Source organism: Salvia hispanica, chromosome 3 (assembly GCF_029641045.1).
Source record: "Salvia hispanica isolate PSC_SH4W2 chromosome 3, Shi_PSC_v1, whole genome shotgun sequence".
Classification (NCBI taxonomy): Eukaryota; Viridiplantae; Streptophyta; class Magnoliopsida; order Lamiales; family Lamiaceae; genus Salvia; species Salvia hispanica.
The window spans coordinates 3,918,393-3,936,978 of NC_142694.1; the positions used below are offsets into that span (position 1 = coordinate 3,918,393).

The 18,586-nt window shown below is 31.4% G+C and overlaps 1 protein-coding gene across 1 annotated transcript; it reads left to right on the plus strand.

The window, feature by feature from the left end:
* The first annotated feature begins 1,135 nt into the window (after positions 1–1,135).
* On the plus strand, positions 1,136–2,915 carry LOC125212705 (ferruginol synthase-like). The gene is made up of 2 exons (XM_048112943.1): positions 1,136–2,023; positions 2,112–2,915. Exons 1-2 carry the CDS (start codon positions 1,136–1,138, stop codon positions 2,712–2,714), a joined length of 1,491 nt encoding a protein of 496 aa, XP_047968900.1. The 3' UTR covers positions 2,715–2,915.
* Positions 2,916–18,586: the final 15,671 nt, after the last annotated feature.

Here is an 18,586-nt window from a genome sequence, read left to right on the forward strand (position 1 = left end):
CATGTGATGTGAATTGTTCGATTGTATACTTTTATGAGTCCTATCTATGCTTTGCCATGCAGATTATCGTTTTAATACGCATTGATTGTTGATTTTGTGCATTGCAAATTGATTTTGTTCTTTATTTTATTGTAGTTTTAGGTGAGGCGCGCGGCTTTAAAAATGACAAACTAGTTATTTTACCTATGAATTCCGTTGAAGAGTGACGAATTGTGAAGAATTGAAGGTTTTAGTTTATAATGATGAGATTTATTTTAATTTTAAAGTTAATATAGTGTATAAATTTTTTTTAAAAATGATGAGTAATTATCCATTTTTATATTCCTATTCCATAATTTAATATTTAAACATTATATTATATAATTTGTTTCAATGTTGATTTGTATAGATTTTTTTTTATTCTCATATAACTAAAATTGTTACTCATATTGTTATTGTTAATATTGATTTTAATTTTGTTTAATTAATTTAAAATTGAAAATTAATATTTTAAAAATATATTAATCTGTGCATAGCACAAGCGTGATACTAGTAAATATGTAAAAGGATAAAATATTCCCGCGTCGAATTGGAGAAGGAAGTAAAGCATACGATAATTACTCTCTTAGTTCCCTATTAATTGAGTCTTTTTTTTTTCGGCACGAAGTTTAAAATTAGTGTTGATTATGTTGAAGCGAGCTTGTAGAACCCTGAACGCTCTTTCCATAGCTTTTCGAGCTCTCCTGCCATTTATGCTTCTAATGCAATAGTCAAGCATGTTATATATTATAATTTGTAAATAGTAAATACTACTCCCCCGTCCCATAGAAATAAGTCATATTCCTATTTCGTCCGTCCTATGGAAATAGTCCATATCTATCTATGGAAACCTTTTTATTCTTTTTTCTTTAATCATTTATGAGCTCCACCATACATTACACTATTTCAAATACTTTTTTTTCTTCTCTCTTACTTTACCAATTACTACACATTAAAGTCCGTGTCAACCTCAAATGACTTACTTCAATAGGACAGAAGGAGGGAGTATAAGGCTCAAAAGCACATCACTCACCTTTTCAAAAAAGATTAAAACAAAATAACTATAAAAAGGAGGCATATATACACATATTACTACATAAGCTAGAAGTAGAAGAAAATGGATCCCCTCGTATCCTCTCTTCTCATTGCTCTATCCTTGATCGGTTTAACCGGTTTTCTATTCCTCCGGTCGCGGAGGGGGCCTCGGCTCCCTCCGGGACCAAGACCCCTCCCGATCATCGGAAATTTTCACCAGTTAGGAAAAAAACCATACGAAACACTGAGCCACCTCGCCAAAACCCACGGCCCCCTCATGTCCATCCGCTTGGGCAGCCTCTACACGGTGATCGTCTCCTCGCCCGAGATGGCGAAGGAGCTCCTCCAGCGTCACGGCCAGGTCTTCTCCGGCCGCACCATCGCCCAAGTGATGCACGCACGCGACCTGAGCAAGCTCTCCATGGCCTTTACTCCGGTCGGGAAGGAGTGGCGCAACAAGCGCAAGATATGCCAGGAGGAGGTCTTCTCCGAGCGCAGCCTCGAGGGCAGCGAGGCCCTCCGCCAGGAGAAGCTGCAGCAGCTGGTGGAGCACGTGGGGCGCCACTGCGAGCGCGGGGACGTTGTGGACATCCACGACGTCCTGCTCGTGACAAACCTCAACCTCATGCTCACCACTCTCTTCTCCACCCGCTCCCCCGACTTCGAGTCCAAAACCACCAAGGAGTTCAAGGAGATCATCGAGGTCATCGCTATTGCCGTCACTCTCCCCAACTTCGCCGACTACTTCCCCATCCTCAAACCCTTTGATCCGCAGGGGATCAAGCGCAAGGCTGAGTTATACTTCGGCAAACTCTTTGCGAAATTCGAAGGTTTTCTTAACGAGAGGTTGGAGTCGAGAAAGAACAACCCGGGCGGTCCCAAGGAGCAGGATCTGCTCGAGACGCTCGTCGATATTAGCCAAGGAACCGACTACAACTTGACCACGGAAGAAATTCTTTATTTACTTTTCGTAAGTTTAGTCATGTTATAAATATATTGTTAGATATCAGTGCTACTCTAGGATCGATTATAAAATGTGTGATCCAAAAATTTTGCAGGATTTATTTGTGGGAGGATCAGAAACGAACACAACCTCGATCGAGTGGATCATGACAGAGCTATTGTTCAATCCAGATAAACTGAAAAAGCTAAAAGAAGAGATAAAGAGCGTAGTGGGAGAGAAGGGGCAAATTCGGGAGGCAGACATCGCACACCTCCCGTATCTGCAGGCGGTGGTGAAGGAAACACTTCGTTTTCACCCGCCGGGGCCTCTCTTACTCCCGCGGAGATCAGAAGCCGATCAAGAGGTGAATGGTTATGTGATTCCGAAAGGGGCGCAGATACTCTTCAACGTGTGGGCAATGGGCAAAGATCCGAGCATTTGGACGGATCCGGAAAGGTTTGAGCCTGAACGGTTCCTTGAAAAGAAGGTGGACTTCAAAGGGCAGCATTTCGAGCTCATACCGTTTGGGGCGGGGCGGAGAATATGCCCCGGAATGCCGTTGGCGACCCGGATTCTGCAGATGACGACGGCGGTTTTAGTTCATAATTTTGAGTGGAGACTTGAGAAAGACAAGGATCACGCAGACCATAAAGGAGAGGTGCTTGCTATGGCCTTGCGCAGAGAAACTCCACTAAGAGCTATTCCGATTAAAATTTAATGTTCAATACAAATACGTGTGTTTAATTCAATAAACAATTATGTGATTCTAATAATGGAAGGTTGTTTAATGGTGTACCATGTGCTGCTGTGATTACGGAGTATTTCTTTAGACCACCCCATCAGTGACTTTGAGATGGGAGTGGAGCATATAAGACAAAATAGGAAGTATTATAAATAAAAGAAAAATAAAATTACCGAACCCAATCTCTATTTTCAAGGCTTGTCAGCCAGCCTAAGTAAAAGTGAAGGCCAAATGACACATGTCAATTTTTCATTGGTTCTATGTATTATTATTTATACTTTTTTTATTTACTATTAATCTATACTATCAATAAAAGCTCAGTTCATTTTGGGGGGAAATCAAAGGGAATATCCCCCTTTTTTCAAATTTGCGATTTGGGGGGAATTTTGCAAATGCCATCTGCCAACTCACACTTCCAAGCTTTGACCAATAGTTAAAATGACTCCACCACCTTTATGCATTAAAACCATCAGATAATAGCATCATTTTTAATTGTAAAGCTGACTAAACATCATATCATCTATATATATACAAATACATTTTGTATGCATACGAAACACATAGCATAACAAGGTTTTCCCACCCAAATAAAAAGTAGGTTTTGCCTCCAAAAGAAAACGTGGGTTTTCCCTCCCAAAAATAATGTGGGTTTTCCCCCCTCCAAAATGAAGGGGTTTTTTGGAGCAAAAAAAAGGGGGGAAATCTGTTCATTCTAGAGCAAAAAAAATTTGAAATTTGAAATTTAAAACCCAAGATTATTTAGAAAGTTGTTCTATAAATATCAGTTGCAACAACACACATTCATAAATTACAGGTTCTTCTCTCTCTCTACGATTTACTTTCATATCTTTCTTCATCTTTATATTTTTTTTATTTCAATATTTTATTGCTTATCTTGACCATTTATATTTTGCAGATATTTAAGGTATGTGAATTTTATCTAACATTTTTCCTTTTTTACATAAGTTACAGGTTCTTCTCTCTCTCTCTCTACGTTTACTTTCATATTTTTCTTCATCTTCATCTTTATATATTTTTTATTTTAATGTTTTGTTGCTTATCTTGACCATTTATATTTTGCAGATATTTAAGGTATGTGAATATTATTTAACATTTTTCTTTTTTTACATAGGTTAACTCTTTAAACCACAATAACATTAACTTCTATTAATATACACCATTGTTTGTCCTATTAAATCTAATATCTCACAACATCTTCTGGGTTTTTGCAGATATTAACAAGCATTGAATATCAAAAGAAGAGTAAATTAGAGAATGATAAGAGAAGTACACATCCAGCAGAGAAAAAGCATAAAACCAAGAACAGATGAAGGCACTACCGAAATCAGCATAGGCCATGGCTTGCCGGAGCTGTCCAACCATTTATACAGAGGAAGTGAAACTGAATAGCTGAAAAAGAAGGGATATAGAGATGAAAGGAGTGAGAGATAGAGAGGGGTAAAAGGAGCAGAGGAAAGAGAGTAATTTCCTAGGGAGTAGTAATATTTTTTTATCATTTTGTACATTTGAGTGTCAGATGCACTTCCTTTTGTTTTTAGTAGTAATATTTTTTTTTTATCATTTTGTACGTTTGAGTGTCAGATGCACTTCTTCCTTTTTTTAATATATATATATTTTGTGTAAGATGATTAGTCCAAAGACAAGGAAGGGAAGAGAAAAAATGACGAAGAGGTTTTTCTCTTCCATTGTTTCGATTAATAGGCAATAAATGTATACACATTGTGGAACAATAATTGCACAGAAAATAGAATGGAATGCATTTCATTGTCCATAAAATATGAGTTTGTAATATAATAGAGTACTATATAATTATAAAGGATTAAATATCTTAGTTTTCAACTGCAAAATGGGTTTTGAGTTTTATTTCTCTATTTATTTGTATTAATTCTCATAAGTCCATTAAATATATATTCTAATCAAATAATTTCAAATAGTATTAAATGGAGTACATTTTTTTACAGATCAATAAATCAACTTATCTAAAATAAACGACATCTACAATGTCATTTTTTTCTTTTATTGAACAATACTCTATGTAAATGATTATATGTTTTTATTGATCAATAAATCAATGCCATTTCTTTCTTTTGTCTTAATATAATATATTTTCTTTTATTTTAATATACTTTAAGACATAAAATAGAATCCTCTATTTCTTCACCATTGGTTTCGTAAGGTATATTGCAAGGAAGAGAGAGAATGAGAGATATAATTAGAAATAGGTGGCACAAAGAGTTGAGATTAAGTTTAGTAGCCATATGATTATTGTGAAGCAATAGATTTTAAACTTCATTAATTAAGAGCAATGATACCCATTTTTAGTTGAAGCCAATATATATATATATATATATATATATATATATATATATATATATATATATATATATATATATATATAGGGGCGCACTATGGTCCATAAAGCAAATTCTGTCAAAAATCAAAGCAAATATCAGCCCTTGGATCCTCAGATTAGATGGTTGTGATCATAATACCCGAGATACATTATTACACTAAAAGCGTTACATTATTAACTAGGCTACATTATTAGACTGCACAATCTACATTATTAGACTACAACGTGTTACATTATTAGCCGAGCTACATTATTAGACTACACAATCTACATTATTAGGTGACACGTGGCATTAATCTAACTGTTACATTACAGGATCCAATGGCTGAGATTTGCTTTGATTTTTTACAAAATTTCACTTATGGACCTGATCGTATTCCTATATATATATATATATTGTCATAATTTGTAATTGCAAGTTCCAATGTACTTCATTGGTGGACAATATTGATGACCAACTGGACACTTTATATAAATGCTAATATTATATATGTATGCTCATATATATCTCGAGAGAGGGAAAGTAGAACAAGGATGTGGAGGTGAGATTAAAAGAATCAGAGGGGGTCAGAGGGGTTGGAAATTTAGTACTATTTCTTATTACTCCACAATTTAATTATGCTTTTGATATATTATTTTCTCTTCCTACTTAATCTATTTTTGATAGATTTTATTTTATATCTTTCTTATTCCAAAAATATTTCCACCAAAATTTACAGTTGTACTGCTTATAAAAGGTAGGAGATTTTTTAGGGATTTAAATATCCTAAAATTCTAATTCATCAAATGATTTCCACCATGCAAATTTATTTTGTTTCATTTTACTTTGTAAAAGATGAAAAGACTGAAAAGATTGAAAACCTTCATTTCTACATTGAGGATTGTGCAAAGAGTGCAAGTTGCTTCCCATTTTTTTTAATTTAGTAGACTGCAATATTAAAAGTAAGTTACTTCAGATGCAGTTCTTTAAAGTCAAATTCAGCCATTAATAATTAATGCATTTAACATGTTACATAAGTTAAAATTCTATACTTTTGTAAAGTAAATAAATTTTAAAAAAAATTCAGCAATTAATAATTAATGCAGTATAATATTAATAGGTACTACTAATATATACATTTTCTGTCCAACCTAATGAGCTCATTTTATAGGATTTAAACTTGAAACAAGTAGCATTAATTCATAGCTATCGTATTGATACCACCATAGAAATATGATATGATGTGATGTGATGTGATGTGTCCCACCAACATTATTTTGCTAAATGAAAATACAAAAGGGACCCACCTCTAGCTAAAGCATACATGATTGCCCACTATAATATATTTTATGAAAATTTTACCCACCCACATATAATATGCATTATCATATTAAATGCATCATCACAACTAATATCATTATCATCACAAAACGTGCTGTTATACATGGTATGCAATATTCTATATAAAATTAACAACACTTTGTAATGTACTTTTTGCTATGCAATATTCTATATAAAATATAAAATATTTAACTATATAATCTAAAATGTTAAATAGACAAGAATATATGATTTTTTTAGCGATGTTCGATCAAAATGTTCCAAAAATTAAAATTTAATGAATTTCAAATCACCTTATTAGATATTGCCCTATAAAATAAATTCAAAAATAACAAATTCATTGTTCATTGGGCAAATAAAATTTTTTGAATTTGTTATTTTTGGATTTGTTAGTTTTGGATTTATTGAATTTGTTATTTTTGAATTTATTTTATAAATCTCTTATTTCCAATACAATTTGCCCCATATATACAATTTATAGTGCAAATAACAAGCGTTTCTCAATCCCAAATTCTTATTTCTCTCTCTACATTCTTAGAGTGACTTTTTTTTATCACCACTCGTGCTATGCATGGGCCATATATTTTACTCTCTTTTAAAATAAAAGTGGTCATTATACTAGATAAGTGGTTATTGTAACATTCTTGACCAAAATATGCATCAATTTGTGTATTAATAATATATTTTACTCTCTTTGAAAATAAAAGTGGTTATTATAGTAGATAATTGGTTATTGTATGTGTAAAATTATTAAAGTTATTAATTATGTATACAAGTTAAACATTGACATTCAGTTTGTTAGCTAATTAAATTAGCTTAATCATAAGATATAGTATATTGTACAATAAATTAAACTAATCATAATTTTAAGTGTGTGGACGTATGTGAGATATATATAAAGTTTACAAATATATATACGTGTATATATATAACATGTGTGTGCATGTGAAATAATTGTGTGAAAATGTGATAGTATAGGTAAAAATAAAAGAAGATAAATAATGCATGGATTCAAGTGTATATGTACATTAGGATATCCGTATTTAATGAGAATTGTATATTTCAATTTGTTTAACATTCTGAAATGATTTATATAATTTTGGAGTATCAGTTTTTATAGTAATTTAGATAAATCTATTGGGAGGTGGTATAAACGTGGCATTATATGAAGTCTTTGGTGATGACACTTCATAAATAATATTAGGCTATATACAAAGTAGCCGACTTGATCTTTTAGAAAGTTATATATAATATCAATGTGTTAGAAGAAGGAGAGGGAGATGGTGTCACATGATTAGCTAGATTCAAAGAGAGAGAGATTTCTATTCGGCCGGTATAAAAGTGATATGATTGTGGAATATGATATCAATTTGTGAATGGTACGATGAATATTTTTAATATATTTAAAAAGAATTGGATGAAATACGATAGAAATATTATGTAATATGTAACTGATGCAATGGGCATGTTTACACGTGATTTAGGAATTACTTGAATCATTGGAATAATTAAAAATCTCAGATTTACAATATTTTTCAGTATGTTATAGTAGTATAGTATAAAAACAAAGAATGAAAATATTAAAAAAAAGGGGAGAAATAGATGATTGTGTTTTATCAAATATTTATTTAATGATTTGAATAGTTAATATTTTAAATATTCTCAAGAATGAACACTATAACTAATATTTTAAGATTATATAATATTTTTTTTATTATTTTATAATATAGAAACAAAGATTGATAGAAAGAAGATAAGGTATAAAAGAAGATATTGAAAGAAGAGAGAGAAATAGATGGATCGTTTGATGCATAAAATCTTGCGTAGGGGATCTACTCCATAAATTGCTGGTTCGAAAGATGGAAAGCAGCTTTTTAAAGATATCCTATTAACCAATGGTTTCAAAAATATAACTCTGATTTTCGCAGAAATAAATCCTGCAAACTTCATCTATAGCAAATTGGAAGAGTATTCTCTCTAATTTTCAAGAATAGAGGTCTATTTCTTTACCATTGCTTTCGTACAGTATATTGCAAAAAAAAGAGAGAATGAGAGATACAATTAGAAGTAGACGGCGCAAAGAGTGGGATTAAATTTAGTAGTTATTGTTATTGTGAAGACAATAGATTTTAAACCTCATTAATTGAGAGCAATAAATATACTGTCATAATTTGTAAGTTCAAGTTCCAATGTACTTCATTGGTGGACAATATTAATGACCCCTTGACACTTTATACAAATGCAAATATGATATATGCATATATATCAAGAGAGAGAAAGTAGAACAAGGATGAGGAGGTGAGATTAAAAGAATCCGAGGGATTGGAAATTTGGTAATACTATTTCCTATTACTCTCCAATTTAACTATTATTTTCATATATTATTTTCTCTTCCTACTTAATCTATTTTTGGCCGATTTTATTTTCATCATTTTTATTTCAAAAAATTTTCCACCAAAATTTACAGTTGTACTGCTTATAAAAAGAGAGGAGATTCTTGAGGGATTTGAATATCCCAAAATTCATATCCATCCAATGATTTCTACATTGCTAATTTATTTTGTTTCATTTTATTTTATAAAAGGTGAAAAGACTGAAAAGATTGAAAACCTTTATTTCCAGACATTGAGGATTGTGCAAAGAGTGCAAGTTGCTTCCCATTTTGTTTAATTGAGTAGACTGTCGTATTAAAAGCAAGTTTTATTTTTTATACTTATATAGAAAACAAAATTTTCTTTAAGGACATATCTATATATACACCGGGGTTAAAAATATGTCTTCTTAATATATGCAATTTTTTAAAGTCAAATTCAGCTATCAATAATTAATACATTTGACAGGTTACATACAGTTAAAATCCTATATTTTTGTAAAGTAAATAAATTTGAAAAAAAATTCAGCAATCAATAATTAATATAGTATAATATTAATAGGTACTAATATATACGTTTCATGTTTTCACAAACAATTAAATATTTCACCAGTACAATTAACAAAAAGTGAAAGCGTAACAAAATATAATTCGATTTTTTATCTTAAAGAGATTTGCTGAATTTTTATTTTTGGGTTATTTTTAATAAATATATAAATCTCATTTCATGCCAATTTAAAGAGAGATGTAATGAGACTTCTCTGGCTCTCTCACATATACATTTAATAAGTTTTCACACGAACTTTTATCTTTGGGTTATATTTAATAAATATTTAATAAATTTGGGTTATATATATATTTAATATGTTTTCACAAAAATTTGTTTATATATATTTATATCTCTTTGGGTTAAATTTAATAAGTTTTCACACGAATTTTTATCTTAGAGTTATATTTAATTACTATTTAAAGAGAGATGGAATGAAACTTTTTGGGTTAAACTCTCTATAAATTGGGTTAAATATTCTTTGAACCATCTTAATGTTTTGTCATTTACACGTATATTTAGTCCCTAAACTTTAAAAATACTATTTATAGTTTCTAGATATTTAACTTATTTGCTTAATATTTTTATTATTGTTTAATAGATCATATTTTTTCTGATTTAATAAAATTATAATTGAAGCTTGAATTCAACCGTTATAGAAAGTCTTAAACAAAAATTGATAATATTAATAATGACAAATTATACCCCTTTGTTGTGTTAGTATTACCATATCATATTCATTTTTAATGCACTTTTATCTTTCTTATTTTATATTCTATTTTATTAATTAAAAAATTGTTTAGTTTATTAAATATAAATAGACTATTCAAGTATGAGGGATATTAATCTAAAAAAATATTATTTTTTTCCCTGACTATGAGAAAAGATAGTAAGTGATACTCAAATTCATTGTATCTATAATTTATACAAAGTTTATACATAAATTACTTTTATTTTATTAATATCATTTTGCAATGCTTTTACAATATCACAATTGCTATGAACTTGTAATTGTATAAAAAAATTTATCCCTTTTCGATTTTTTTAAAATATGAATTTTAAAATGACATAGATTTTTACAACATTTTATTAATCATTTATCGAAAATAAATTTTTCATGTTAAAAGAGATTCTAATAATCTATTCTACAACTTTAAAAGGGACTCTTCATAAATAAGGGAAAGTCATCTTATCACTATAACTATGATGTGTTCATTTTTTTTTAAATATTTAAATACACTTCAATGATTGTTAATTGATTAGGAGATAACACTATTTTAAAGATGATAAAACTTACGATCAAACAGACATCACATCAAGTTTTGAATATAGAGACAAATTAAATTATATATGACAAAGTTATACACAAAATTAATATTACTAGCATTAAAAATATGACGAGATAGTCTCTCTATTTAATTTAACTTTCTAATTATATATAAAGGAAATGGTTTCCAATATTTAGTTGAGCTTTTCATCGTTTGGGCTTAATCGAATTAATAAAAGAAAAATACAACATTTTGTATTATAATTGATTCATTGTAAATTAAATAAGTCATGATTTACATTACGCCTTCCATAATTTACATTAAATCAATCATAATTTACATTATACGAAATTTCAAATTATATCAGCCACATCATACGCATTCCATATTCTTTAATATTTTGTTATCTGGAGTAAAATTCCACGTCATACGCATTCCATGTTCTTAGCAAACAAAACAAATTCAAGAAATCTGGAGTAAAATTTGTGGCATGAAAGAGGTAGAAATAACTAAGAAAGAGAGGCGCCGCTGGGAGGAATTGAAAAGTATCGTTGGGAGGAATTGAAAAATGCCGTTGGATTATATAGTGAATAATGCAGCCCTAAAAGTGAATTTGGGCTAGGCTAACATGTTTTGGGCCAAAAATAATTAAGGCTTAACTAAAACCTACTTGAATTAATAAATGATAATTTTAATTTTAATTTATGGTTGTGTAGGAGTATTAGTTTTAGTAAATTGAAGGTATTAGTTTTAGTAAATTTTAATTATAGTCATGTAGGAATATTAGTTTTAGTAAATGGAAGGTATTAGTTTTAGTAAAATTTTAATTATGGTCATGTATGTGTATTAGTTTTAAACTTTTAATTATGGCCGTGTAAAAGTATTAGTTTTTGTAAATTTTATCACCCACTTAAGATAACGCATTTTCCTTTTTAGTTGTCCCCAAATAAAATGACACTTTTCTCTTTTTTGAAAACTTTCCTTCTTCAATTAATACACTTAACCACGTTTCTTATTCCAATTAAAATATCGAGCTCTTTTTTTCTCTTCATTTAAATCATTAATTGTTTACTTTTGTGGAATAAAAATCATTCTTAATACTATATAGTGAGATCAAAATTTAACGTTATTAACAATAATTAATTATATACTTATTCAATTAATAAAGTAGTGCATCGTGCTGGGATCAGATACAATATATCATTAGACGGATGGAGAATATAACGATTCGATTCTAAAGTTCACATGTATCAATAAGACATGATTATGTACTTATTTGATTGCTAAAAATATCGTCAGTTTCGCATCGTGCCTGGCTTGAAGTGTAAATCCAACACTCCAAGGGTTTAGTAGCCCATGAGGTTAGGGTATAGTACTGACTCAATAAAATAGCGTTCGCTAAGTGGTCAAAGTTAAATCCATCTCCAAAGGGTTTAGTAATCCATATGGCTAGGTTGTAGTACCGACTTAGTAACATAGTTTACAATTTAACAACATTGTGCAATATACTTTTTTTCTATGTAATATTCTATATGAAATATAAAATATTAACTATATAAATTTAAAATATTAAATAGATGACTTAAGAACATGTGCTTCTCGCATTTTCAAAAATTATATTTTCTTTTTACCATCCATCATAAGAAAATACTAATTTTTAGTAATTATTCAATATATCATACTATTAGTCAATAGATTATTTAAAATATCAATAACTATACCTACAATTAATTACCTAAATTTCATTGTATAGTTGTAATGGGCTTCAATAAGATCTTTAAATTATGGCTTCCATCTATTTATTTATTCAACCTTTAATAAGCCCAAATCAAATTATTCGATACAAACTTCTAATTTCCCTAAAGTTTAATAGCACTCTTTACATTAAATATTTTATTATTGCATACTAAAAACTAATATTTTTATGTAACTTTATTTTGTGTGTGAAGTGAAGAGAATAAAGTAAGAGAGGGAGAATAAAGTAGAGATAAAAGTATTTTCATTTTTAGCGTTGTCTACTCGATTAATGTCATATTCCTAATTACAAATCACACGTATATCAATGATGCACATTCCAAAAAGTTTTCTTTATTCTCAATGCATTTTCCTATTCCCAATTCACATTGCACATGCTATAATGGCAAATGATGGACTGGCTCAACGAATGTTTGCATTTTATTTCTCACCATTATATATATTAATTTTTATTATTTTTTATAATAATAATAATAATAATGTTACATGAAATATTTATTATTGCATAATAAAATTGATATTTTTATATAATTTTATTTTGTGTGTGAAGTGGAGAGAGTAAAGTAAGAGAATAAAATAGACATATGAATTTGGGCTAGGCTAACATGTTTTGGGCCAAAAATAATTAAAGATTAACTAAACCCTACTTGAATTAATAAATGATAATTTAAATTTAATTTGTGGTCGTGTAGGAGTATTAGTTTTAGTAAATTGAAGGTATTAGTTTTAATAAAGTTTTAATTATGGCATGTAGGCGTATTAGTTTTAAAATTTTAATTGTGGCCGTGTAGGAGTATTAGTTTTAACAAATTTTATCTTTTTAGTTTGCTCCAAATAAGATGACACTTTTCTCTTTTTTGAAAACTTTACTTCTTCAATTAATACACTTAACCACGTTTCTCATTCCAACTAAAATATCGAGCTCTTTTTCTCTATTCATTTAAATAGTGCATCGTGCTGGGATTGAACATATGGACAATATTTCATTAGATGGATGGAGCATATAATGATTCGATTCTAAAGTTCACATATATCAATAATACATGAATGTACTTATTTGATTACTAAAAACATCGCCAGTTGCGTATCGCGCCGGGGCTGAAGTGTAAATCCAATACTCCAAGGGTTTAGTAGTACATGAGGTTAGGGTATAGTACCGACTCAACAAAATAGCGTTCGCTATGTGATCGAAGTTAAATCCATCTCTAAAGGGTTTAGTAATCCATAGGGCTAGGTTGTAGTACCGACTTAGTAACATAGTTTACAAATTAACAACATTGTGCAATATACCTTTTTTCTATGTAACATTCTATATGAGATATAAAATATTAACTGTATAGATTTAAAATATTAAATAGATGAGTTAAGAACATGTGCTTCTCACATTTTCAAAAATTATATTTTCTTTTTACCATTCACCATAAGAAAATGCTAATTTTTAATAATTATTCAATATATCAGACTATTAGTCAATATATTATTTAAAATATCAATAACTATACCTACAATTAATTACCTAAATTTCATTGTATAGTTGTAATGGGCTTCAATGAGATCCTTAAATTATGACTTTCATCTATTTAGTTATTCAACCTTTAATAAGCACGAATCAAATTATTCGATATTAACTTCTAAGTTCCCTAAAGTTTAATAGCACTCTTTATTTTATTATAACCTATAGTTATTATTAGGGTGACCATCATCATTAATAGAACTCTTTATTTTATTATAAACTATAGTCATTATTTTTTATAATTATATATGGATTTTGGTTCCATTCGGAGCTTTAAATTTGAAATTGAATTTCTTTCGATTTTTAAAATTAAAAAATCGAAATGATAGATTAATCTATCGTATTTCTGATATGATTTTTAGTATGTCAAAATTATCCCAAGAATAGAGTATTGATTTGTCCTAATTATATAATTGGAGTAGTATTTATCAATGAGTATTGACTTTGTTCGCTGAGCCATGAATATTTAATTAAAAATTAAAATTAAATTGATAACCTTGAATTTCCAAAATTAGAAAAAAATGATTTAATCAACTATGTTTTAAATATGATTTCAATGTGATCTAATTGTTGATTAATATTTTTTTTATATTTATTATATAAATAAAAAACTGGTGGTAATTTAAAATTTAATCGGGCATGTAATCTATAATAATTGTTTTTTATATTCATCCTTTAGTAGGTATTGTATTGTATTGTTTAAACTCAAAACAAATTATGGTGTAAACTCAATTTTTTTTATTATACTTAAATTGATTGTCAATATGAAACTTATTATTGAATGAAGGCATGAAGTTTCTACGGTTAACAAGTATTATACTAAAGCTTTGGATAGGAGTATGTGTGATATTATGTGAATTTGCTATAAATTAAGTATGCGCCATTTGAATAGGAGTTTGCATGTATTGTGTTTGGTGGTGATTTTGACAAATATTACATGTTATTCTTTGGGTTGTCGGTAGGATATTGTCAATATTACTATTAATACTACTTCATAATTATAAATAGTTAATTAAAAATACGGAAGAATGCGAAGGGATTAATAAAATTGTATCATTGATATAATATCGTAGTAATTTTGTGTTGCAGTGAATGTTAATGTCATAATAATTAATATGATACATGCAAAAATATTAAAATGCTAAACAAATTGCAATAAAAATGATAATCTATTTCAAAAGAAATTTTTTATCATATGTTTATGATTATAAAATGCATACCATTTTTTATTGTTCTTCTATGGGAAATACTCTGAAGAATTTTGGCATATCAGCGTCGATGTATACATCTTTTGTTGATTTAATCATTCATTGACAGAGAAAGTTTGGAAAATGGAAATGGTTTAAGACTTGAGAGAAGATTCGGAGTAGTAATTGATTTTGTGTAATTGTAGTAGTTATTACTTTTATAGATTGGTAGGTGAATATTTATTCTTAGTATAGCATTCTGTTTGTACAAATTTAGTTGGTACATAACTTTTTTGTATGAAATACCTAAAATAATCTCCTTAATCTTATCTAGAGAGAGTATGTTTTTCTTATAACTTTATAAGAAAATATGTATTCTTCAATATTGTACCCCCTTTGTCCCAATTAAATTGGTACAAAATTTTTGGGCACGGAGTATATTAAATAAATTTCTTTATTCATATCTCGCACAATTATAGGATTATTATTCTCAATGCATTTTCCTATTTCCAATTCACATTGCAGAGGCTATAATGACAAATGATGGATTGGCTCAATGCATGTTTGCATTTTATTTCTCACCATTATATATTTATTTTTATTAATTTTTATAATAATAATAATAATAATAATATTACATGAAATATTTATTATTGTGACGCCCCGGAAATTTCGATCCTTTCTTTCGAGATAAATCGGATTTAGTAGCTTAATTAATTTCCTCTTAGAAGTTGTGTAATCGTACTTTTCCTCGTTGTTTTCGACTTTGGAGTAATTTAAGTATTTTTCGTTGGATGAAATAAAGTGCAAGGAAATTATGTGTCAAGGATAAAAGTAAAGTTATGCTTTTATTAGATAAATAATTGAGGAGCAAATTACACAAGAATGTTGGAGATACATCTAGCACATGTTACATATGTGAGGGTGACACACACACATCTTCTCTACACCATTATCCTACACTAGTGAGCAAGTTGGAAGCTAGCTATTTTGGTGATGGAGCCAAAGGATCTCTAGAGGAGCATCTTCTTTCTTTCCCCCTCAATCTCCTTCTCGATTTTCAGCCCATAAGGCTCCAAATTTCCAGCTATGATACCTGCAAATTAGCACAAGATTGGGGTTAGAAGATGACTCACAAGTAAAGAGAGATGGAAGCACAAGCTAAATAAAGAGATGGAGCATTTAGTGATAATGTAGCTAAGTAAGCTACAAAGTATAGCATGAGGTGAGAAAATCTTGATCACCATCTCCTCTAACATCAAAAGGGAGTCGAGACAAAGGGGCATTGGAGAGCGAGCTCCTACACAAGCCCAAAAATAGAGGATGAGACAAACTCTCATCACCCCGTCGATCGAGGCCGAGAAATCAGCCAAGAGAATCAGCCACAATCACCAAAACGGCAAGAATCTCACAATCATCAAGCTCGAAAGTAAGAGAGCTAACAAGCCCAAAATAGGAGTCTTTGACTCCAAGTCTCAAGCCTAGCTTTCAATAGCTTAGCACCATATAAGCAACCTCTCCTCACCTCCTCCACCACCACATTCCATCACCACAAATTCTGCAACACCAAACGCGAAGAGCAGCGAGGGAGGAGGGAGAGGGCAGCGAGTGGTGACGGCAAGGACAGCCACCACCGATACAAGTTCAACAAGTGAGGTAAACAACCTCAACACCCATCTCCATCGCATCATGTAGAACAACGAATAGCTAGAAACAAGAACTTAGAGTTTTCATAGGATCCTCGCAGCAAGGATAAAACAATAACAACCATGTAACACTAAGTTGAAGCTCAAGAGCTTAGAGCTATGCAAATTAGAGATAGTCGCGTGATAACCCCCCCTCCATATGAATTCAGTAGCATAATCTCATAAGCAAGAGCTTAACAAGGTTTCAATTTGAGCAATATATCACCATAAGCCACACAAGACCCCAATAGAGAATTTCCTTTCCAAGAATAAGCTGCTGCCATAGCTCGAAAGAAAAAGAGTAAGGGGTATGGGGGAGAAGACTTAGCTTAGGCGGAGGGGTGACCGGGCGACGGCGAGCGTCGACGGAGCCGAAGAACTTCCGCGGAGAAGCTGTGGATCACGGCGGCAGCAGGGGCGAGGCGGCCGGCCGACGGGCGAGCGTCGACGGAGTCCGGAAGCTCCTGCGAGGAAGCTGCAGGCCGCGGCTGAGAGAGGGAGGAGAAGGCGATGCCTCCCCACGCCCCCTCTCGCCGGAAAGCTGCGCTGCAAGGCGGCGGCAGCGGCAAATGACGGCGAACGGCGGTGAAGAAGGGCCGCCGCTCGCGTAGCGAAGTGGCGAACATGCGCGAGAGCCGGCGCTGGCGGGACTCTGAAATCCCGTCGAGCTAGAGGAGATTTCGCCGAAGGAAAGGAGACGAGGTGCGAATTCGAGAAAGGAGGCGGAGCCGGTGTAGTTCCGGCGACGCAGAGAGGCGGTGAATCGCCGGAGAGACGACGATTTCGCCGGAGAATGGAGTAGGAGGCGCAGCCTCTGGTTCTTTGAATTAGGGATTTTGAGAAATGAAGTGAAATTGGAATTGTGAAGAAGAGAGAGAGAGATGTGTCGATGGGTGAGGGTGTATATGTGGGCTGCCCATTTCTAATTTTTGGAATTGGGCCACTCTTTATTCACTTGTTGGATCCTTGAATAATAGGAGGATTGGACTCAAATAATTAAATCAAGCAAGTGGGCCATTCTAAGCTAGTAGGGAGTGTTGGGTTCTAGCATTTAATTGGTAGATTGGGCCAAGGATTTAATTATGAGAAGTTGGAATTTAATTTAAGAAGTGAGTTGGAGTTCAATTAATTAATTCCCGGATAATTTACTAAGTTTCCAAAGATGAAAAAAAAAATAGAGTTGGAGCTCGAGGGTCGAGGAACAAATTTCCGAATAATTTATTTAGATTCCGGGAAAATAAAGTAGTAAAGTGGGAGACGCGAAAGCCGACCGGCGTCGCCCCGCGACGCCTTGGGCGGCCTTAAGAAAAATCCGAAAAAAAAGGATTTAAGAAGAGACTTTCCAAGAATTTTCTATTCTTGTTAATAAGTGCCCGAATATTTAAGTTAGAGAAAACAGAATTTCTCCAAGTTAATAAAGAGAATAAATAAACTCTGCAGAGTAGTGAAGCCGAGGTAGGATTAAGAAAAATCCTATAATCCGAGAATGAGATAGGTGCTATCCAATAGGATGCATGCATTCTTTCTAAAGAGAAATAATTCAAGTATTAACTAGCGTGCTACGCTATTTATTTTCAAGGGATAAATTGTTTGAGGGCGAGTGAGGCCAAAGTGAGTAATTGAGTTGAGACATAAGCATATCAGGTGGGCTTTCTTTTAATATCCAGCACTATAGTGTGGATATAAAGCAAATATTTGTGAAATTATGAAAAATCATCTTTTCTCAAAAATGAAGCAGTGATTATTTTAAAGTTGTTGTCATGCCATAAAATGTTTGTTTTGAGGCCTATCTGTTGGGGTAATAGCCCGTGGGTTTTGGCGATGCCA

Excerpts from the sequence above, each read along its gene's own strand:
- LOC125212705 (XM_048112943.1), top strand. The coding sequence starts at position 1,136 with ATGGATCCCCTCGTATCCTCTCTTCTCATTGCTCTATCCTTGATCGGT. Across the intron at positions 2,024-2,111 it reads AAATTCTTTATTTACTTTTC|GATTTATTTGTGGGAGGATC; the intron begins GTAAGTTTAGTC and ends AAAATTTTGCAG.